Source organism: Coenobita brevimanus, chromosome 71 (assembly GCF_032717465.1).
Source record: "Coenobita brevimanus isolate Jiangsu-jjx chromosome 71, ASM3271746v2, whole genome shotgun sequence".
NCBI lineage: Eukaryota > Metazoa > Arthropoda > Malacostraca > Decapoda > Coenobitidae > Coenobita > Coenobita brevimanus.
In genome coordinates this window covers 57,901,164-57,925,651 of record NC_137024.1, presented here as the reverse complement: position 1 = coordinate 57,925,651, position 24,488 = coordinate 57,901,164, and the positions used below count along the sequence as shown (strand labels likewise).

General features: G+C 41.7%; 1 protein-coding gene across 4 annotated transcripts in view; it reads right to left on the bottom strand.

Annotated features, from left to right (window-relative positions):
- for (cGMP-dependent protein kinase for) overlaps positions 1-24,488 on the bottom strand; it is an 884,581-nt gene that overhangs the window by 74,972 nt on the left and 785,121 nt on the right. For all 4 annotated transcript variants that reach the window (XM_080277754.1, XM_080277753.1, XM_080277755.1 and 1 more), the window contains exons 3-4: positions 3,298-3,411; positions 1,218-1,323 (exon numbers count right to left, since the gene is read on the bottom strand). In XM_080277754.1, the coding sequence (XP_080133880.1) occupies positions 1,218-1,323; positions 3,298-3,411 (220 nt within the window). The remainder of the gene's footprint in view (positions 1-1,217; positions 1,324-3,297; positions 3,412-24,488) is intronic.

The window sequence follows — 24,488 nt, the reverse complement described above, 5'->3', positions numbered from 1 at the left end:
GGCCCCTCTCACCATCCATCTTACACGGTAATTCAGTTGAGAGAGAGAGAGAGAGAGAGAGAGAGAGAGAGAGAGAGAGAGAGAGAGAGAGAGAGAGAGAGAGAACTGGCAATATTCTCTTACATACACACATAACCTCCAACCCTGTAAATCTACGGAGGACACTCACCTTTTTTCACTACGCCTCGCCTCCCAGTGAAACGTAGCAGAGGAGAAAGACGACCACCAGACAGACACGGGTTATGGGAGACAAACACTAACGCAAAATAATAAACAGGAAAAAAAACGAGCAAAGATGAACTATTTATGCATTTACGGCCACAGGTATAACGAACGGCGATAACTAGCAATAACAAACAGAAAAAAAATGGAAAAGAAAACGAACGTTGAGGCTACATGCAAAATATCACAGCGAAATATACTAAACTCCCAAGGAAAAGGGTAACACAAGAAGGTCAACACTTGCAAATAAATTAATAAATAAATACAATAATAAAAGGCAAGGGAAGCACACAGGGAATAGGAATAAAAAAGAACGAACGAAAAAAAAAAAAAAACTGAATGGGTAATATCACATGATCAAGGCTTGCAATAAATCAGTATGTTATTAAATACAGAATAAATACAGATGGAGGGAGGCAGAACAAAGAAATGCTATTATAAAGCAGAACGTATTAAAAAAAAATAATAAACCAAGGAGTAAAATGGCAGACAGACTCACCAGGACAGACTGCACAGAACAGAATGGAGAAAAAAATTATAAGACATTAAATACAGAAAAGAACAGTTTAAAAAAAAGTTTGTCTATGTTATGAAAAAAAATATAAGAGTTAATGATGCAATAATACTGAACACCAATATGAAGCAAAAAGAAAACTTTGACAGAGGCGATAATAATCATAAAATGGTAAAAGACAAAAAGGAACTGTAATTAAAGTTTGATAAATCTGAAGGGACACATCGAAGGTTCAAAGCGACAAGGAACAATGAAGATGACATCAAAGCTATTTCATCCAAGAAGTGGTGAAACTAGGTAAAAAAATAAATAAATAAAAACTGACAGGAACCACGGCAGGACAAACACGATTACGTAAAAAAGTAATATATAACAAGAATGACGAAGATGATTCAAAAATGACAAAGTGGGGGGAAAAAGAGGCATCAAGAGGACTCAGGGAAATGAAAACAAGAGGAACACAATACAGGGCGTGACGCACCTCTTGAGGAAATTGGTGTACTCTGCCTGGCGGATGAGGCCGGTGCGCATCATGATAGTCTGGAAGCACTTGCGATCGATGGCCCACAGCTTGCATCCCGTCGCCGCTGTGGGGGTGGAGAGGCGTCAGGCGGGGGATAGGAAGATGGGGTTAGGTGGTGGGCATGTCGGTAAAGCAGTAGGGGCACGCGTATATGATCGAATAACTGTGGTGTAAGTTAGGTGGTGAGAGGCAAGAGCACCGGTATATAATGGAGTGCGAGGAGTAGAAGGACGTAATTGATGGCGTGACAGAGGAGTTAAGCAATGAGAAGCACGAGGAGTAAATGGAGTAAAAGCTGATGTGATAGGGTAAGTGTTGGGCTAGGTTTGGTAGTGAGAAGGCAGCGAGTGGGCAGTAGGAACACAAGTACATGACAGAGCGACAGGGGTATGGGTAGTAGAAAAACATAAGAAGACATCACGGGCACAGGTAAAGCATGGAGCGACAGGTGGAACTCTGGTGGTAAGTTAGATAGTGAGGAGGACGGCGTTGGATAATATCACATGTATATAATGGAGAGACACTGGTAGGATTTAGGATGTAAGTTAGGATGTAAGCACCGTCAAGAAGTAAAAGGTGATTCAGAAATGTGAGTGATGCATGAAAATTAAGAGACAGACTAGAAACGGCAAGAAGGAAGAACTACTCACAGAACCAGAAAGATGAATTAAATCTAAAAAATAAACTGATCTGAGTTAGAATACGCTAAAGACAAAGGCTACAAGGCGTTAGAATATCCTTTTGTCCTTCAAGGGGCTTCCAAAGACAATGATGATGATGACGATGATGGTGATAATAATGATGCTGAAGTGATGACGATGACGACAATAGCGATAATGATGACGATGATAATGGTCGTTGTGGTGGTGGTGGTGGTGGTGGTGGTATGATGATGATGATGATGACAGGGCGACGAAAACACTCAATTTTTGGCAAGGGTCAGACTGAGGTGAGGTGGCAAGGAAATACCAGACGTCGCCGATGGGAAGCAAAAGGTCACGGGAGATAAAGGAATTAGTTAAAGGAATTTCAGTGGCAAGTAATGAAAGCCAGACAGGTAGAAATGCTGGAGTGGTGGTGGAGAAACGGTGGAGAAATGGCGTAACATGACGCACTGGTGGGGAAGATGGAGAGGGTTGAGAAAGAAATGGTGGTGGTGGTGAAGATAATCGTGGAGAAGATTTAGATAAAACTGAAGGTGAGGGTGAAAAAAAATATTAGGGTACAGAAAATAGTGGTGGTGATGGCGTAAACATACTTAGACAGATATAAATAGATACAGATAGATAGATGGACAGATATAGACAGATAGATTGATAGATGGAGACAGACAGATACATACAGACAGACTAAATGGAGAAAGCAGAGATAAAACTGATGGTGATGGTTAAGAGATATGGTGGGGAAAGTAGTGAAGATAAAACGTGATGGTGAAAAAGATACATGGTGGTGAAGACAGATAAAACTGGTGGTGGTGGTGGTGATAGGTCCATGATAAGGGGATAAGTGACGGAAAAACGGGAGGAGGTGTATGTGTATCTCTAGTATAATATTTACATAAGTCAAAGTGCGGGAGACTTTTGGGCCCTGTGAAAATGATAGATTCACGAGTTTCTGTGAATAATATCAACTAAGAATAATTTAATTGACTGATAATCTCAAGTTTTTGCGAGTAATGTTAACTGAGAATGATTTAACAGACTGACACATCACATTCATTTTGTAAATATGTGAAGACAAGAAACATGAGGAAAACTAAAGATAAGATTATATGACTATGATTAGGTAGCAGTAAATGAACAATGATAAGGCAAACTTAACATAAGAACCCTACAGGCATTACATATTAATTACTTTGTACTTTATAATTACTTTGTACTTTGCCATTAATTCCGACCACTGTATAAAAATCATCGCTAACAAGACACACTAACAAAGAAGAACCACCCACACATAACTTCTTAATCATTTTGTACTTTGTAATTAATCCCAACCACAGTCACTCGGCCCTCCTCGAACACATCCCACGGCCACATACCTTTGATGGTGGCTGTCCTCTTGCAGTTGTAAAGAATGGCCAACTCTCCAAAGACCTTCCCTGGGGACATGTGGCAGAGTAACTTCCCCTCCTTGCTCACCTCCACACGTCCCTCTGCAAGAAACACATATATACTTGTAAATACTCGTAAGGGAAAGCACAGAAAATAAATATAGGTGTACAGTGACTGATACTTACTGTCAGGATACGTGGGCAATAATCTGATCTACCCAAAATAAACAGACATGCTATACAGGTAAAGTCTAGGAAATACAAAGGTTTACATCTATTAATAAGTCAAAATACGTGATGAAGAATTGGATCTAAAAAATACACACACTACAAATTATACACATCAATCTACGACACCTCTACATTCATGGAAGGAAGACATATATGTGTGTGTGTGTGTGTGTGTGTGTGTGTGTGTGTGTGTGTGTGTGTGTGAAAATACTTCTGAATATTATTAATTCTGAGCAACATCAAGAAACCCTCCTGTATAAGGCGCTGAGAAGATGACCAGGAGAAAAGAAGCTCCTTGGCCACACAAACACCCGCCTTACGACAGAGACACTTCGAACAAATAACCGGGGCTGGAGGAGGTGAGTGATGTGCTTGCGGTGGGGACAGGCGCGACGGGGGTGATAAAGGGTGCCTGAGTGATGAGGTGGGGACTGCGAGGCCTCCAGTGACCAGCAGGGGACGTGACAAGGACGGGGACTCTTTTAAGTGCTTCCTGATGCAGCCACGACGGGAGCAGGAGTTATGTGTAATATACTCTTTTTACCCTACCTGGCCTAAAATTGCTATTACTTCTAACTTTTATACTCTAACTTGGCCTAAAATTGCCATTATCTCCATCTTTTTAATTCAACTTGGCCTAAAACTGCCATATCTCCATCTTGAACACTGAGTTGCCGCAGTAGACTTAGGCTACACTAGATTATTACGCCTGTCACGAAAACAGGCCCTAGAAAGGATACAGAGCCGTAGATTAGTCCTTTCTGTCTCTGAGCTACGTGAAAGACGCAGCGAAGGACGAGAATTAGGCCAAGTTAACGTGATAAAAACAGTACAAGGATTCATTACGGTCTCATAAGTCCAATCTTCAGCAGTCATCACCACACTATGTGAAGAAAGATGTATTAAGTTCAGTTTCTTTTGTCAGTCATTCACAAGGTTAAGAGGAAAAATACTACACCTTACATCGTCGACTGTGGATGAAAAAGGAAACACTTGAAATTACTTACGACACTAGTAGATACCTTAATGTATACCAATGCCACAAAACTGTATACTTAGGACATATCTATTCAGCCAGTAAATTATCATCAATAAATCTTGATAAAAAAAAAGAAAATCTGAAATTCTATATCCTTATTTCCTAATTTGAGATAAGTTTTGTTCAGTAAAATCTACTCTAAATGTAACAGTACGTCATCAACGATAAATCTTAATGTAGAAATTAAAATAAATCCTCACATACATGGAACGCCTGTAGCTCCCTCAATGTCCACCTGTATTTCCATATCTTATAAACAGTTTCAATCAATCAAATCAACTCTAAACCTAACAGTCCTGCGGCCACAAAATGACTCGTACTCGACGCCTCAAGGTATTTCTAAACTGCCTCCTTTTTTGCGGTCTATAATTTTATCCCCTAATGTGGTTTTCCCCGCCTGCGATGGATCAAGCCACCATCGTCCTTGCTGTGGGCGCCGATTGCCACTCCCACACTTATCGTTCATGACACTCGCTTCGTGTCAATGTCGCTCCGTCTCAACCAACACTCGTAGAAAAGCTTGTCTAAGTTGTCTATAGGGGGGATGAGATATGCGGAAGAAATGTTAGTCAGGGAATGGAAAGGTAAAGTACGACAGGCGTATTTAAAGGATGGATCTGATCTTGTGACATCTGCTTCGTGTCAATGTCGCCCCGCCTCAAATGACACTCGTAGAGAAGCTTTAGGTCAACAGGAGAAAGATATGGAGATGAAGAAACGTTTGTCTGGTGCAGGAACAAAAAATACACATTATCTCGAGGAAGAACAACTAGTTACGTTTGTCTAATGGAGAAAAATGAGTGAAGTTTGTCTAGAAGAGAAACTTCAGGAAGAATTGCCTAAAGGAACAAGAGGAACTAACAGCAAGGAGATAAACAAGAAAACCTGTCAAGAGAAGAAAAAACAAGAAAAGTCTGTTTACAGTAGAAAAACAGGAAACATGGAAAGCCTATCGAGAGGAGGAAAAACAAGAACAACGTGGAATAACAACAATTTTCTAAGAATCTGACCACTCGACAAGTAATACCCGGTTCCTTGATATTTTCTTCCTCAGTTTATTGCATTATCATTCACCTGTCTCCTCATGATTAGGTACACCGATGTAAACGAGTCATTACATTTTGCTCGGTTAATAATGATCTCGTCCAGGTGGAGAAATGGCCTGCGATCTCCTTTCATTAAGCTTCAGGTGCAATGCAGGTTTCTTTTTTTTAATCTGGCGAGAGAGGTTGGCTAAGTTTCCTCCTATGTGTTCCTGCCTCAACTCCTGTGTTTTGGGGGAAAGCTGTGCTGTGTTGTTTTGCGGTGTGGGAGAAGCGACTGTGTGTGCTGTGTAGGCTGTGTTGTGCTGTGAAAGGAGCGCTTGTGTTGTACTGTGCAAAGTTACGTCCTTTGTTACTGTGCTGTGCTGTGTTGTGCTGCACTGCGCTCTTTTGTTGCTGTGTTGTGTTCTGTAGTTTTGTGTGTCCTATGTTATGCTGTGCTGCGCTGTTTTGTGCTGTGCTGTGCTGTGCTGTGCTGTGTTGTGTTGTGGGGGGAACGCTTGTGTTGTGCGTGGCGCCTCAGTACCCGTAATTCTGTCCCATCACGTCTGCAACTCTAGCACGTACTGGCACAAGGCAGGGGGGAAAAAATTTATATATACTTTTTGCCTCCCCTCTGTGGCAATCTACGCTGCTTTTATATATATGGTTATTCCGTGAGTGTTCTTCTGATATTAAAAAGGATTAAACTAAACTTTACATTCGGCGACTCAAATACAATCACATGCGTGTGGATAAGTGTTCGCCAAAAGTGTGGATTAGTGGTCGCCGAAAGTGTGGGTAAGTCTTCGCGTGCTTGTGGAATGTATTAAAGAAGGATATTAGAGTGATTAACATGAAATTCTTTGTTAGTACGTGTAACAGGAGGACAAGTAATTAAGTAAGGTGCTCATAAACACGAATGGACATGAAAACAGATCAAGTGGCACATTCCTCTAAAGCTGAGTGGATAGATGCACTTAATATTCCGTAATTCCTTTCCAAACACACACACACACACACACACACACACACACACACACACACACACACACACACACACACCTCGCTTACACAAACACAGCACCACTCACAAGTCAACACCAACCCAGATTTCCGTGTGCGTCTTAACCCTGTCAGGGCGATGGGACTTTTATTTTTCCTGACCGCCAGACGATATTATTCAGCCTTGGGGAGACTTGTTGCGGTAAAGGGCTAAGAAAGTCTCATTTACTTCCTTGGTATGTCTTTATTTTCATTCTTCCCATCACCAAGCGATTTTAATGAAGGGATTACAAACAATTCTCTGTCTTCCTCTAAATACGGACGTCATTTTATTTCTTGCTATCAACGACGATGTTATTTGGCACAGGCACACATCTCGCAGTGGCGTTACAGTCTCTATCGGTGACATCTTTAATTTAGCCTTATCGTTAGACTGTAATATTCAGTTTAATCCTTTCAGTAAGATGACGAATTTTGTCTAATGCTTGCTACCTCCAAAATACTGTACTCAACTCAACAGGGACCCTCGTAATGAATGAGTGAACTGAGACATGCTTCTTTACCTAGGGATCCTTCTCAAGATAAACAAAATCGTCTGGTGGTGGCAAGATTATAATTAAGAGGTCACTGCAATCAATGAGTAAAGGTTAATCTCTCGCAGTGAATGGGTCACGTGAATCACAACAGTATATCGTCACATGGTCTTGCAAAATATAAAGTCAGACTGCACATGTGAGGTCACCGTATGGGGTCAATTTTCACTTATCTGATTAATGCATGTGTCATTATCTCAAAGGCTGGTTAAAGTCTCTCTCTCTCTCTCTCACACACACACACACACACACACACACACACACACACACTTCTCGTCAACCTTCTCCTTTCACCCCAATAGATAAGAGCGATAAAAAAAAAAACAGCATAAATTCAACTCAATTCAAGCGGTTGTAAGAAAAATGAAAACAAAAATAAGTTGCACATATTTACTTAGCTAACATCTTTACTACAACTGGTCTTTACTAAGCTAAGAAAAAATATCTGAAGGTAGTAAGCGTAAAAGGATAGTTACTGAGCCTCTATAAATGGGAAATCGTTGGTAAGTAGCATGCGTGAAGTACAGAAGAGGTCATTATACTGAAGGCTCTTTAACAATGAACTAAAACAACTACCCGAGTACCAAAAGACTTGAATTAATTAGTGATTACTGTATTACCTGACACCGATTAAAACAAACCACCTTGAAGAGAATCCGAAGATAAAATAAATTAGTGATTAGTGAAGTCCTTGACCTCTAATTGGATAAAATGCCATGAAAGGTGTCCAGAGATATGATAAATTAGTGGTCAGTGCAGTACCCACACCTCATCCCATTGCTCAACTCTGCTCCAGTAAGGCTAAGAAGCAGAGCAACAGTGGGCAGCCAACAGCAGTCTCCCTCCATCCCTCCCTCTCTCCGTGGTGGCTCCCTTCTTCTCTCCCTCCCTCCCTCCATGGTGCCTCCCTAAATCCATACCTTACACCCTCTCCCCCTCCATGACATCTCCCTTCCTCCATCCATTTATCTCAACTTTGTGGTGCTACCCCCCCTTTTTGCGGTGCCTTCCTCCCTCGCTCCATCCTTCCCTCCTTGCGTGGTGCTTCCTCTCCTTCCCAGCCTCCCTCTCTCCAAACCTCCCTCCCTCCTTCCCTCTCTCCAACACTTTCGTCACGCCCCTCCCCACCACCACCCAGCAAACCCACCGGCCCTCAGGCGTGGCTCTCTCACCACCACTCTTGCCCTATATCCACACCCACACACAATTAACTCGTACACTTATGGCATTTCGCACTCACACATTACCGCTCTAGTTACCAGGTAAATTAATATGTTGCTTTTGTTTCGCTGTACTGCTTCGTCCCAATGTCCACACCTCCCCACACAAATTAGCTCGCAAAGATAGATAGACAGATAGAAAGACAGATAGATAGATAGATAGATAGACAGACAGACAGACAGATACACAGAGAGATAGAGAGATATATGCTGTCGCTCCACTTAGCAAGAAAATTAAATGCACTTGCAGGTGTTCATGTCAAGCCTGTGGAAGAGTGAGTTTGGTGTTATCGCTCCACTTAGCACGGAAACTACATCCTCCCGAAGGTGTTAGGGTGGCAGAACTGAGAGGGTGAAGGTGTAGCTGAAGGTATAGGTGTTGGAATGGGTTGAGACTGGATTCCCCTCCATAAGACTGAACCAGGAAACGAGGTAGAAAGGTATAACTTCTAACCTCTCTCTCTCTCTCTCTCTCTCTCTCTCTCTCTCAATAATATACTTTAATAACGAAAAAAATGCGGGCTTCCCTTCTTCTCGATCTCAAGATTAATACCAGGACTCTTAAAATCCAGACTACTTAAGAATGAGCCTGGAACCTCTTTCACAACCTCGGATCTCTTGTAAGTGGAATCAGAGCCTCTCCCGGCACTAAGAACACAATCAGATGTCATACCAGAGACGAAAATAGGAGCCAATATTTCCATTCAATCACGAAAAGGTGCATCTCTTAAACTGAGTGATATTGTCTGATAGAGAAGATAAGAAACTGATATCATAGTGAACGGGTTAGCGTTTTTAGAATTTATGGGAGGATGGCTGTAAAACTGACGATCTCGTTTAACTGTAAACTATTAAGTACGATACACGTAATGCACTTAAACTTAATAACATGAACCGTAGTCACTGTACAGAACAACGATACCGAATCATTCTCTCTCTCTCTCTCTCTCTCTCTCTCTCTCTCTCTCTCTCACACACACACACACACACACACACACACACACACACACACACACAAAGAGCAATAAATACAGCCTCCATAAGTTTTGCCCGTGAAGCAAGCAATACTTTTTCCCCAAGGCATAAACAAAGATAATTTCAGCAGTAACCCCATTTCAACATAACAAATACATGAATATAACCACGTAATTAATATACTGAAATAAATCCGTGTTAAATGACCCACTTCGAGAGGTCTCCGCTGACAGAAGTATTCACTCACACACACACACACACACACACACACACACACACACACACACACACACACAAATATACCATTGCCATTTTCACCCCTCTACCACAACCACACCACCACAAAAACCACATTATAACCAAACCCATCTCCACCACACACACACACAAACCACCACAACCTAACCCAACCTTCCACCACAACCACACCACCACACAAAACTTCCACCACCACAAGCAAACCCAGCCCTCCACCACATCCACACATACCACCACAACCCAACCCAACCTTCCACCACAACCTCAACCACCACACAAAACTTTCACCACCACAACCAAACTCAGCCCCCCACCACACCCACACAAACCACAACAACCCATCCACAAACCCACACCCCTCCACCACAAGCCCTTCTAAAGTTCAGGAGTGTATATTACTAGTACGGACGGCCCTCCACACAGCCTCCTGCGTCCTTGGTAGCGCCACGGACACAAATTAATAAAAGAAAAAAGGGGAGAGGGGAGCAAGTCACCTGGGGGAGATTACTGTCAGGTGTGGTGGTAATGTCTCTGTTTTTTTCTGTTTTTCTCTGTCTGTCTGGGTCTCTGTTGGTGCTCTCTCTCTCTCTCTCTCTCTCTCTCTCTCTCTCTCTCTCTCTCTCTCTCTCTCTCTCTCTCTCTCTCTCTCTTATTTCATCTCTATCTGTCTCTTTTCTCGTTCACTTTTTTGTATGTGCCTGTCTGTCTGTATCTCTCTCTCTCTCTCTCTCTCTGTTATTCCGTCTCTGTCTTCTCGTTCACTTTTTTGCATGTCTCTCTCTCTCTCTCTCTCTCTCTCTCTCTCTCTCTCTCTCTCTCTCTCTCTCTCTCTCTGTTATTCTGTCTCTGTCTTCTCGTTCACTTTTTTGCATGTCTCTCTCTCTCTCTCTCTCTCTCTCTCTCATTTTTAACGGAACAGTGACATTACATCCATTTTTTTTCTTTTTTTTTAAGGGGGGACTGCATAAGGGAATTAGATTTTGAAATGTCAAACTCCACATCGTCCTTTCACGTCCTCTTGCAGCTCAGAGGAGGCGTTATTTTGTCCTGAGAGAGAGAGGGAGAGAGAGAGAGAGAGATGGATTGACAGTGAGACAGATACGTAGATAGATTTAGAGATAAACAGATGAACATGTAGATAAATGGATAAATATTGAGAGAGAGAGAGAGAGAGAGAGAGAGAGAGAGAGAGAGAGAGAGAGAACGGCCGTAATGTCACTACCCCGTTAAAAATAGCAGCTGTAACATTTCGCCAAAGGAACATAAATAAAAACTGGATGTGGCGCCTCCTTTTGCGCTGCGTGAAAAAAGGGGAAACACGTACGAAAAAAAACTAGGACAAGGTTAACATTTCGAAATACCTGTAATGAAGTGGAGGAGGAATGGGTACAGAAACAGACCTGAAATTCGGTGTTTTCATTTTCATTTTATATATTTTTGTAATTAATGTTGAATACTATAATGCTTCTTTTTTGTTTTTATTTTTTTATTTTTATTTTTTGCTGCCAACAGATGACTTTATTGAGTCATGGAGATACCCCCTCATAATAAAGGAGTTATAACCAATCTGTAAGACTACTACTACTACTACTACTACTGATACCGCTGCTGCTGCTACTACTACTACTACAGTAGTAATAATAATAATAATAATAATAATAATAATAATAATAATAATAATAATAAAGGGGATAACCTCAATATTCACGTCTTCATTTCTTCATTCAAGCTACACTTGATTTTTTTTTTTTTCAGTCTTGCGTAGGCCTCTCGTAGTGAAAGTCACCCCCTGTCGTAGAGCAAAGGTTAGGGCAAGTGTGTGTGTGTGTGTGTGTGTGTGTGTGTGTGTGTGTGTGTGTGTGTGTGTGTGTGTGTGTGTGTGTGTGTGTGTGTTGCATGGTGAATCTGGATCAGAATGCCATGCTCGTTTCACCACACACACAACACAACACAACACAACACAACACAACACAACACAACACAACACACCACACACCACACCCAACAACACAACCCAACCCAACACAACACAATCTCTCTCTCTCTCTCTCTCTCTCTCTCTCTCTCTCTCTCTCTCTCTCTCTCTCTCTCACCCTGACCAGGCATTATATAGAGCAGCCACACCCACCTTCACCAACCAAGTCAGGGTTTGTTTACCTGGGCGTGAGTATCTCTTGCCTTCAGTGGGTCAATATTCACGAGGCTTGGCAAATAATCGTCTTCAATTTATTTATTTATTTATTTATTTTGGAACTTGCTCATCTCTTGGAAAATAATCTTCTTCAATTTATTTATTTATTTATTTATTTATTTATTTTGGAACTAACTCTTCTAAACAGCTCTAAAATTTATAACTGTGATCCAGATGAAGTAGTTTGGAGATGCACAAAGGTGACAATTTATTTTTCCTAATTCTTTTCGTGCATACAAACACCTCCCTAAACACTCCTGTCTTCCATTTATAAGTCTAGAACAACATGCAGTCAGGCTGGCAAAATACCCTTCTTCGTTTTACACTGTGTCATCAACATTAAGATTTGCATTTCTACATAAACTAAACATATTTCCATCACTACATAAGATGAACATTCATACTAACATCATATAGAACTGAATTACACACTTCCAAGATTCTGCACACAATCTAACAATACTCTCAACATTTATACGATCACACCACCTCCTCAAAATATTCCTGTCTCTATATTCCTGCCTATGACTATGATATATGCTCTTCTCTCCCCCCCCCTTTTTTTTTTTCATTCCCAGCACATGATCTAAAAATTTCTCTCTTCGCCATGCATAACCGTGAGACATACACCTCTGTTGCATATAAAGTAAATATTGAGAGCTTTATCAGAGAATGCTTTAAAATGCTACTAGATTGTTTTGGTTTTCGTGCACCTGGAGGTAATGAAATCTGAACCTTAAAGAGTGTGGTTAGAAGGGCTAGAATGACATAATGAGAGGCAGTGTTATTCCAGCGTAATCTGAACCTTAAGGAGGGCTGTCACAGAGGCCAAAATAACGCGAAGGTATGCAGTGTTGTTCCAGTGTAATTTGAGCCTTAAGAAGTGCAATCATAAGGGCCAAAATGATGTGTTGGTAGGCAGTGTTATTCCATGTGTAATTTAGCACCATCAAGAGTGAGAGCGGACGTTGAGTGGCCTTGAAGGGGGAGGAGGGGGGACAAGGGCGTTGGCTGTTCCCCCCCATTTCTCTCTCTCTCTCAGATGACCATTTGCTCATTTCCTCTAATTCTCCCCCTTTTTCACCCTCCTCATTTCCTCTAATTCCATCTTTCAATGATTTTTTCCTTATTTCCTTTCTCTCTTCTCGCTCCTTTCCTCTATCCCTCTCCCCTTTCCTACCTGCCTACCCCTCCACCTCCTCCTTCCCTCCCTCCTCTTCTCTCCTCCCTCCCTCCCGCCTCTTAATTTCTCCAGCTGCCTCCACCACAGCCCCATTTGAGGTCTTCAGCCCTCTTGACCACAGTTATTGCTAAGACCACACACAGGAACACCGTCTTCTCTCACCACCGTCCTAGTTTATTTATTTACTGATTTATTATTATTATTATTATTATTATTATTATTATTACTATTATTATTATCATTCCTCCTCCTCCTCCTTCTCCTCTTATTATTATTATTATTATTATTATTATTATTATTCTACAACTGCTCTGAAGATGGCCTAATACGCTCAGTGCAGTGACGTATTGTTTTTTAATTTACCCATATTATCTCCACGCGATCTTATATTCAATTTTAAAGAGGGTCTGAGAATTGCGGGGTTAAATACAGCCTGGAATAAACCTTCAGCAACAGGGTTCGTATATTCGTCGGCTGAGGAAGCTCCCTAACACTTTTTCCAAAGCGATTTATTTTTATGATATCTTACTGTCCTCTTCTGCGTTAAGTAAATCCTTCCAAATATCACCATACCCTGCATAAATAACGTACAAAAAGCATACTAACCAGTCATACCGGAAAACAAATCGCTATGGAAGAGGTGTTAGGGAGCTTCCTTAACCGACGAGAATACGAGCCCATGTGACTCTCCTAAGTTGATCACAAATCGTTTGGTGGCATCAGTAAGGAGAAAAATACGTGTGCGTAGTGAAGAGGTCAAAAGTCTCTTATTACTCTCTTATTACCCTTTGCACTGACAGATCGGATTCGGTCGGCATCGGCATCAGTGGCTGAAAATACGACCAGCGGCTGAAAATACGACCTGCGGCTGAAAATACGACCTGCGGCTGAAAATACGACCGGTTCAGTTGCTAGGGAGTGTATGAAAGGGGAAGACACGTGAAGCGGAGAGAGGAGGCCCGGGGGAGCATTCAGTGTGTTTCGTAACAGTGAAGACGCTGGCCACGAGGCGAAGGAGTGAAGGATCTTTTTTAACAGCCCAGGAGGAGGAGCCCGAGGACGTATCCGACGACCTTGAGTAATGGAGTATGGAAATGAGGCGCCTGGGAGGGAGGGGGGGGGGTGAAGGAAGATGAGGGACGGGGCGAGGCGATGACCGTGGGAAATGACTCCAAGCAGAAAAGGAAAATAAAGAAATAAAGCACAGAAGAGGAACTCGGAGAAGAGAAGAGGACGCCCGTGGGAATGCTGTTAATTGTGTGTGTGTGTGTGTGTGTGTGTGTGTGTGTGTGTGTGTGTGTGTGTGTGTGTGTGTGTGTGTGTGTGTGTGTGTGTGTGTATTATCTATCTATTTATCTATCTATATAAACTTAGAGGCTGGGTGATGCGGACAGAGAAGAGGAGAAAGGAGGGTGACCGTGGGGCCCGCTTGTTAACATTTACTTCGAAACAAAACAAAGAAAATTACAGGTGTCTGTTTACATCCCCCTTGTCCTCACCTCACACAAGACACACAAATAACACAAATAACACAAAAATAACAAGAGTCGTACCAAATTAATCACCCACTGTCTCATACCACCCTTGCTGCTCCGACCTCGACTGGACACCACAAACAAGCTGACGGAAGTGTATTTTTTTCTCTCGTTTCGTGTCCCTTTTTCCAACGTGGGTGTGGGAATGGAGGGACGGCGAGAGGGTAAGGCGGGGAGGGTGGGAAAGACACCGGCATCGCTCCCATGAACCATATGATGGAATGTGAACCGCGGTGCACCAAACGTGAGCCTGGAGATATAATGTTCGTCTTCCGGATATCACCAGGAGGGGACGATACACCACCCCGAGCACGTTTTTAAATAAGATCTGACGCACCAACACAAATATAAAGAGAAAAAAGAATGAGAAGCAACATAATTCCAATATATTACTCATTAAGCCAAAAACACCATATTAGATTTATTCGTAATGATAAAAATATAATTACACTCAGTGACGCACAAAATTCATGACTTTTCTTCATTTAACGCAAAAAAAAAAAAAAAAAAAATTACCACTGAGGGAAAAAAAAAACTGTATGAAACGTGCACTTCCTCCACAAATGTCAAATACATATCACACTACGAGATCAAGGGGAAAAAAATTGGAATTCGATGAACACAAAGAACTACCAAAGACACAAGGCACACCATTAACAACTGTACCTCGATATCCATAAAAACCAACAAAGTGTAATACCTCCATTGTCTTCCTTTCGCCGAGAAGTATGCAAAACACAGACGAGACCATAACACAGCATAACAGACATTAAGAGACCATAAAAAACACCCCGTAAAACACGCACAACACAGACCACAACCCAGACCAAATGGCCTTAACACAGACCAAAAGACCTTAACACAGATTAAAACACATATCATAAGACTATAAAACAGGTAATAACTCAGACCATAACAGACCACAACAAAGACCATGGTCCGTATTCTGGTTCGCTAAGGAAGCTCCCTAACACCTTTTCCTAAGCGACACATTTTTCCTATTACACCTTAATGTCCACCTCCGTATTACATAAATAATTTTAATAAAGCCATATTTTGCATGGATAACGTGCAAAAAGATATCAACCAGCCACATTCAAACTAAATCGCTAAGGAAGAGGTGCTACGGAACCTCCTTACCTTACGAGAATACGAACCATGACTCAGACAAAACCACAACACTCGACAAACACAAACAATCCGTCAACAAAAGCACACAGCACAACAAACACAAGTGCACCTCAAACACTCATAAAACCTGAAGTAATAATATCCTCATTGTTCTTCCTTCCGTCGATAAACAAGCAAAATACAGACGAAGGCCATAACTCAGGGATTGGGGTCGTCCTTCGCGGCTGCCTTGTCGCAAAGGATCGGTCAAGACAAGATATACGACAGCGAACAACGGGAACTGTTACAGCGAACTCAATTACAGCAAACACCAAGAGCAACAGACAATGACGGGAGGAAAATTGCTTATCATCGTTTACACCTTCAGTGCTATCGTGGTTTCTTTCTTGCATGTTGTTCTTGCTACCGACACGCCATTTTACTTAGCTACAGAGAGACGAGCTGCAGTGACGGGGTTCGAGACAGTCTCCTCTGATCTTCTAATAACCCACTGTCTCTCCCTAAGAAGGAAATCGTCTGAAGGCAGGGAGGAAAACATTAAGTCATAGAGGTGAAGGTATTTGTCTTCTTACTACGATGGCCTTAATTTTAACCTTATTACTTCAGCTTGTTTTATTTGCCTTAGGGGAAGGAGGCTGAGAGTGAGTTATAAGGGCCTGAGATTTAACACTGACTATCCATCACCATCTCTGCATAATCTTAATATTCTTCAACACTGTCTTATCCAGTTTCTTTCCCTGTCTTAAAGAATCTAACCCTTCCATCTTCCAAGCAGCTCTACAAATATAAGCGTCCTCAAGCCTTACACTTCAACCACTTCTTAAATTCAGTGTTTTCCCACAGTTCCATCAACGCTCATTAGTTCAATAAACAAGCGTGTCGAGTTCCCCTTCAGACTCCGTGAAGTTCTTAGTCTCTTCCTCTTTCACGCTTAGTACGATTAGATTCTAGGATTAAGGCGGCAGGATAGAGATAGAGGATTATTACTTCGTTTATCCAAAATATCATCTAGCTCCTTCGTACTTTTTACGTGATGCGTCAAAGTTCCTATCTACCTCCATAAATGTTTCGCTTTTTTTTTTTTCCCCCTGCATTTGAAAGCTCGTATTTGTAAGTTTAATTAATTCCAGTTCTTTAGGTATATCTTTAAACTTCCTGCAGGATGTACCTTGTAACTTTACACGCCAGTTCAGGGCTTCTAAGTCTTCAGATTTCTCGCATTTATTTATTTATTTACCTATTTATATTCATGTATTTGTAAGCTCCCATTGTAAGCTTAGTTTGTGTTCCTTTTGTATACTTTTGAAAATTCTGTAAGATTCACTTTGTAACTTCACATCTCAGTTCTTGTGGAAGTATATCTAAGTTCCACATTTAATTATCAAATAAATAAATAAACAAAATATTAAAAACGAGATAAAGGACTGTAAAAGTCTCACAGTCAGAGCCAGAGAAGACAATGGCGTGAGTGAGTCAGGGATCACGACATATTTATAAAAGATCTTAACCAATTCTCACCCCAAGCAAACTTCCATACCAGTAAATTATTATCGAAAATCATACTGCTTGGCTGTATTTTTCACCCTGACGTTCATTCAGCTTGACCTGTGCTTGGTATGAGTGAAGGCAATATTATACACAATCTCATACACGACTCATGCTTAGGAAGGTTTATGAATATGGTCCCAAAGACAAAAAGAAACGCGATTCTGATGTTCTTTATATTCCTTTACTGGCCTACTTAAGGAAACACCAATCCGGGGATTTATTGCCCTTCTTAACACATCATCAAAATTATCAATCATTAATCTCTTTGCTGCTACGTCCTGCTTACTCTCTTCTTGCGGATTTAACTAAGATTAGGGGAGATTTTTCTAGCTCCTTCTTACTATATTCTTACTACCAACAGGGGATTAAACTAAGATAAAGGGGGATTTTTCCAACTTACTACATCCTTGCTACCAAAGGGAGATTAAACTAAGAGAAAGGGGGATTTTTTTTCCTAACTTAAGACAGTTGATACACCTTTCAATAATCCATCTCAATGACGAGGATTTACGTGCTGTCAGTCGTCACTAATGGGAATAATGAGGTGGATTTATCTTTATTTAATGACCCTCTTAACACACTTGTAAATTCCCTTTGACAATTAGGGGAAGCCTCAAGTGGGCCTCAACTCCAATATGTTCCCTTTATTTCCCTATGGTGGTTTGTTCCTCTCTCTCTCTCTCTCTCTCTCTCTCTCTCTCTAACGCACAATAATTAGCGTGACTTTACTGAATATTTTGATGTCCCTGAAGGAAGACTGGTGTGACAATCTCTCTCTCTCTCTCTCTCTCTCTCTCTCTCTCTCTCTCTCTCTCTCTCTCTCTCTCTCTCTCTCTCTCTCTCTCTCTCTCTCTGCACGTGAGGTGGTTATGCCTGGCTGCCTCAATGGAGAAGTCACACAAGTTACACGTTGTCAGTTTCCATTTTGCCTTTAGTAATTCTCCTCTTGTTACCTCTCTCATTAACGTCATAATAAATTACACTTCATTAATTTAAAGTAGATGGAGATTTTCTTCGTCCCTTTTCAGCTTATTTTCCGCAGCTTAAGGGCAAGAGAAAACAATGCTAAGGCTCTATATCCTTTTTCACAGCGCTTCTTCGTGACTAGCATCATATTCCAGTGTTAATCTCTGACTCTACATCATATTTCATAATGCGCTTCTTCGTGACTATAGTAGGACTCGCGCACGTTTGCGGCTGTGGTGTGGTCCGCACCTGTGTACAGTGTTGCCACGTTTTCTATACCGTTATCTCTCTCTCTCTCTCTCTCTCTCTCCTGGCGGGAAATGTGAGCCACCCTGAGTACTTTTGATTCTTTTATAAGTTATTTATAATTGTGCTTTCATCTGTTAATTTGGTTTTGTTATATTTAGTAGTAGATGGAGTGTCAAAGTTACTGTCTGCTGAGAGGTTTGTTACGTTACTGATTCATACACCCCGACGTAGTGGGGTGTGGGTGTAGGTGTGGGTGGGAGTGTGGATGTGGGTTTGTTGGGGTGGTGGTCCAGGGGGGAGGGGAAGTGTGAAGGGGGATTTGACCTGAGACACCCAGGAGGGATTAAGAAGGGAGGGAAGGGGAAGGGGGGGCTGGATTCACCTACCACATGGCGGGAAATGTGAGCCACCCTGAGTACTTTTGATTCTTTTATAAGTTATTTATAATTGTGCTTTCATTTGTTAATTTGGTTTTGTTATATTAAGTGATGCCGACAATGCATTCAATGCATGCCTCTCTCTCTCTCCCTCTCTCTCTCTCTCTCTCTCTCTCTCTCTTGGGACATTGAATCTCCTCATTCTCCCTTGGGACATTTATTTTAGGCCAGATGGATGTGTAAGTATTGCCACTCACAAGAATTATATGAATTATTTCTTTTACTTTGGATATTGGCATATTTCTTCTTTTTTCAGGCTCATTCTCTTATATCCATAACTGTAATATTATTACCCACCCTAAAACTACGCTAAAAAACATTAAAAGTGACTGCTATTTCTTTTAGCAACACTGTACAATATGTATGCCATGTTTCTGTGTTACTGTATAAATATTTTATGCATAATTAGATTACTGTTGATTCATCCATCAAAATACACAAGTGTAAGTTTTATTCATATGAATTTATCGAATTTGTGATGCCTTGTACATAAATAGCTTCCGTTTCACATCGCAAGTTGAGGAAACGTGGCACCATTGTAAACAGGTGCGAGCCACACCACAGGCGCTTGCGGGCGCAAGGCCGACTATAGCATCATATTCCAGTGTTAATCTCTGGCTCTACATCCTTTTTCGTAACGCGCTTCTTCGTGACTAGCATCATATTTCAGTGTTAATCTCTGGCTCTACATCATTTCCTAGCACTCTTCTTCGTGACTAGCATCGTATTCTAGTGTTAATCTCTTACATTTCAGCACTCAAGATGGAGAGATGGCTATTTTACGCCTAGTCAAAGTGAAAGGCGTATAGCTATGCATGAAGAAGCTGGCAAGATTTTCATTACAAGATACACAATAACATTTTTTTTTGTCCAAACACTAATAAAACGAGTTCATTGGCTCCCAGTAGATTATGCAGTAGTTTTGTTCAGGTATAAAAACGCATTACTGTCAAGGTAGGCTGTTGCCCTCCGGGTTATATTAGCACTCATTTGTTCACGTGTGGGTATGTGGTTGAACTAGATTGGCTGGGTAGCAATAATTTTTTGAGTTACAGAAAAAGCTACGTAGTAAAAATATTTGAAGCAGAGAAAGAGGTTGGTATTAACAATATTTGGAGACAGAGTTAAAAAATAACCTATCACGAGTACATTAGCCGAAGTAAATGATTTAGAGGCCATGGAAATTACATACAAAAACGAATACACGAATAATTTTGTACAAACGACATGATAACCGTGTGGTAGAGTTTGACATGGTTGACTAGAAACTTATATGAAACTGTGGACAGGGGGTCATGGGGGCTATTTACTTGTGGCTGCCCCTTCCGGAATTATGGCAACTGGCTGAAAATAAAAGACAGAGAGATGAATAATGCGTATTTTTATTTTCACCCGAGACACAGCTGTGGCATCTGGCGTCCCTCACATCAAGCAGCCACCATATTATTAACCTCCCTAACCTTTTCATACGCTCACACCTGCATCTCACTCACGCTAGGCTCTCTCGTAATTTGGCTGCCGATAATTATTGCTTCCTGGCTTATGTGCAAAGTATCTGATACTTATCTCGGGCCAGTTCTTGCAAAAACGCTAGCCTGTGGGGAAAGTTGGTGGAAATTACCTTTTATACCCTTGCAAATGAATTCCAGTCTCGCTAAATTCTCTCGACTAAGGCTGTCGATAGCTACCCTTTCCTATACTCATGTGCAAAATCCTCCACAATCTTCAGTTCTTGCACGAACGCCAGCCTGCAGAGAAAAGCTGGCGCAAATAACCTTTCACACACTCGTTATACTAATCCTGTTCTCGCTAAACTCTCAAATTAATCCCATGCTCGCTAAACTCTCTCTTTAATCAGGCTCGCAATGACACCTGTTTCCTTTATTCATGTGCAAAATGTTCCATAATGTTCAGGCCACCTCTTGCACAAACGGGGGCCTGTAGGGAAAGTTGAGGCAAATCTTGGTTAATATGCAGTGTAAGGACGACTTCTCAACGACTGCAAAAACCCTGAAATTCCGCCGCTGTCGCCACGGAGGCTGCCACGCTACTTATAATTAGGATCACAACTCTGGCTAACTCTCAAGACGCCCGGATTAGGCACAGCGTAATAAAGATAGTGAAATCGGAACAGTTTGCAAATGGCGACAATGAACTGGTAATTTCAAACAGGGCGACCAGAGGCGTAAACTTTCTCCAGCTGTTGACCCAAAAAAATAAACAAATAAAATATAATACAACGCCAACTGAAGATGTTACTGTATTGATTTTGCGAGGAAGAAATGAGTCTGTGGTGGTATTATTCACTACTGATATACTGTCTTTTACTTATGCCCTCAAGTTTTGCTGTAATTATGATCAGAATGATGTCCCGTGTGACTTCATCAGTACTTCAGTGACATACATATTTTCACCATCAATTAAAAGAGCATCGAACATTTGATACTGCGGCAGAGGATGAACTTGCAGGATCATTAGTGGTGCACATTAATCCAGGGCATTGGTAGTTGTTCAGATGGATGAGTTTTAGCCACATAACAAAATTGGTTACATTCTGGGAGAACCAAAGCTGATGTAACTTCATAATAAATATACTTCATCTCAACATATTTCACCCACTTTTGACCAATAATATAACTCATACGACGGAACATTACTTTCGGGTGTCTGTTACGATGAAATATTAAACGAAGTTAATCTGGTTAATGAAAAACAGGTGAGCAGGCAGTGAAAGCGGCTACGGTGAGTGACGGATGGCAGTGGCATTAAAGCCAACTCACCTGCAGCTCACCTCACCTGCGTTATTGCTGACCTACCGGGAAAATATTGGCAGCGTTATAGTGGGACCGACACCTGACCCTTCACCCAGCATCAACACCTCCAGGAAAAACAGGCAACAGGTAAGAGGTGATTGTGTTTGTGTCTGAGAGGTGAGAGGGGTGAGATAAGGTAAACTGTATACGTAAACTCAAAAGGTAAACTGCATTATGTCACTTTCTCCTTGACTTGGACCATATTTGCGTCCTTTTGTAGCTTATTTTACGCAGCTCAGTGGCAGAGACTATACGCGGCGCTACATAATTTCCACGGCACTCCTTCGTGACTAGCACCTTACTCTCGTGTTAATCTCTCATCACAACTCAGCATTCAAGATGGAGAGAGGGCAATTTTAGGCCAAGTTAGAGTAAAAACGAGAAAGTAAACTGTCCAAGAGCATAACACCTGATCCTTCACCCAGTGCCAAGCCTTCCTCAAGAAACAGGCAACAGGTAATGGATGAATTCAGGTTCTCTGCTTTCATCACCTTGGAAGGGTTGGCTAATGTGGGGTTGGAAGTTACCGTTGGTTATTATTATTATTGCAATACATATAGATAGACAGACAGATTAACAGACAAATTAATAGATAGATAGATAGACAGACAGATAGATAGAAAGACAAACACTGACAGACAGACAGACAGACAGAAACAGACAAACAGACAGACATACAGGTATGAAGACAGACATACATTACATTGACAGACAGACACATAGATACATAAAGACAGATAGACAGACAAATAGATAGATAGATAGATAAATAGACAGATAGACAAATTAACAGCCAGACAGCCAGATACGCAGACAGACAAACAGATACAGACAGACAGCTGACTTGAAAATATAAAAGGTATTCTCGGCTGATGAATGAACGATCACCGAGAAGGTCATATTTAGTACAAGCATATTCACTTCAGTTTCTACAGTGCAACAGTGAAAAGTTAACTGGCTACTGTGTGAGGTAAGAGCCTTTATTACTGTGTGGACCCTTACTTCTAAATGATACTTTGACTAGCAACTGTGTATTATCAGGTCAACCAAACTCTCAATGACCTGGTTTGACCTCCCACTGATCGCTATAAACTTGTTCCTCGTTAACACAAATACTAAGCCAGACACAATAGCAGGTTTATCTACGGTATACCACCTTCAAAGAAAACCTCAAGTCCAAATGATGCTGTGGTGTGCCAGAAACCAAGCCGACTCTCTTTCAATACGTCTTTTATTCAGCCTCTTACAACCACCAGCCAGTTTTTCTTAGACTGAGGGAGACTTTTGGAACTGGAGGGGTGAGACAGACCCTTCCTTAACCCCTTCACTACAAGAGTCTCCCCTAAGCTATATATAACCATCTGTTCCATAGCTAAAAGAGGCGAGAAAAAAAAATCCTCACAGTTAAGGATTAAATGCAACCAGAAATACAAGGACAGACTGCAGGACTATTGTATTTATCACACCAAGACAATAAATTCATTCTTACACATGAAATTCGGGTCTCCAAGGTAAAAAAAACAAAAAAGTGTGAGTTTTAACTTTCACAACGAGAAGTCTTTCCTATGTTCAAGAAAATCGTCTAGAAGTGTGAATAGGTCTAATATAAGAGGATACGTGATCGTACTGAAGGGCTTAAGAACGGTGTTTTAACGTAGAGAGAGAGAGAGAGAGAGAGAGAGAGAGAGAGAGAGACAGAGAGAGAGAGAGAGAGAGTCTGTACTACTAATTAAAAAATCACATGAAGGTAACTAAAATCAATACACTTTGCTCATCGTTCAGAAGGGGCAACATTCATTAAGTCACTCCAGGTAAAGGTGAGACAATGAGAGTGAAACAAGCACACAAAGCAAACACAAATCAAGCACAAGACAAACACATATGACAAACACAACTAATAATGTCCTCAAACACGTCAAGCACAAGACAAACACGAATGACAAACACACTACACAAATAATAATGTCCCCAAACACGTGAAGCACAAGACAAACACAAATGACAAACACACTACACAAATAATAATGTCCCCAAACACGTCAAGCACAAGACAAACACAAGACAAACACACGCGACAACTAATACTACCCAATTAGCATGGCCCAGAAGAGCGTCCAATACAATCAAAGAGAGTGCTTGGAGGGGCGACAAAAGGGGGGTACTTGTCGTGGCAGCCTTGACCCCGCATCGCTACTGCTTTTTCCTCAGGGGTGGGGCGGGGTGAGCTGGGGGTATGAGGCAAGTGAGGGCTGGGGTATGGGGCAAGAACAGGCTGGGGCAAGAATAGGTTGGGGTATGGGGCATGGAAGAGCTTGGGGGCTTGTGAGGGCTGCAGTATGGAGAAAAGTGAGCTCTGATGGTATAAGGCAGTAAGAGGGTTCTGGGGAGATGGGGTAGGGGGAGGGTATGGGGGCGGGCAAGTGGAAGGGGTATGGTGCAAATGGGGCAAATGAAAGCCTAGGCATGAAGCAAAGGTGGGCAATTATGAGCACAGGGCAAGGGATAGCGAAGAAGATATAGGAGGAGGGATGCAGGGATGAGACCAGAGACTGTGCAAGAAGCAAGGATGGGCAATGGGGGTAGGGCTGGGGATAGAGAGGGCAAAGGAATAGAGAGGGGAAGGGATAGAGAAGGGAAGGAAGTATATGGGAGTGAAGGGCAAGAGTGGGACAAAGAAGAAAGAGCTAATAAGGTATGGAAGGTCAGAGGCGTGGGACAACCATTAACCTCTTTAACCCTCTCACGGTCGGGGCAACTCTGGTATGTTACTCCGATACTCTACT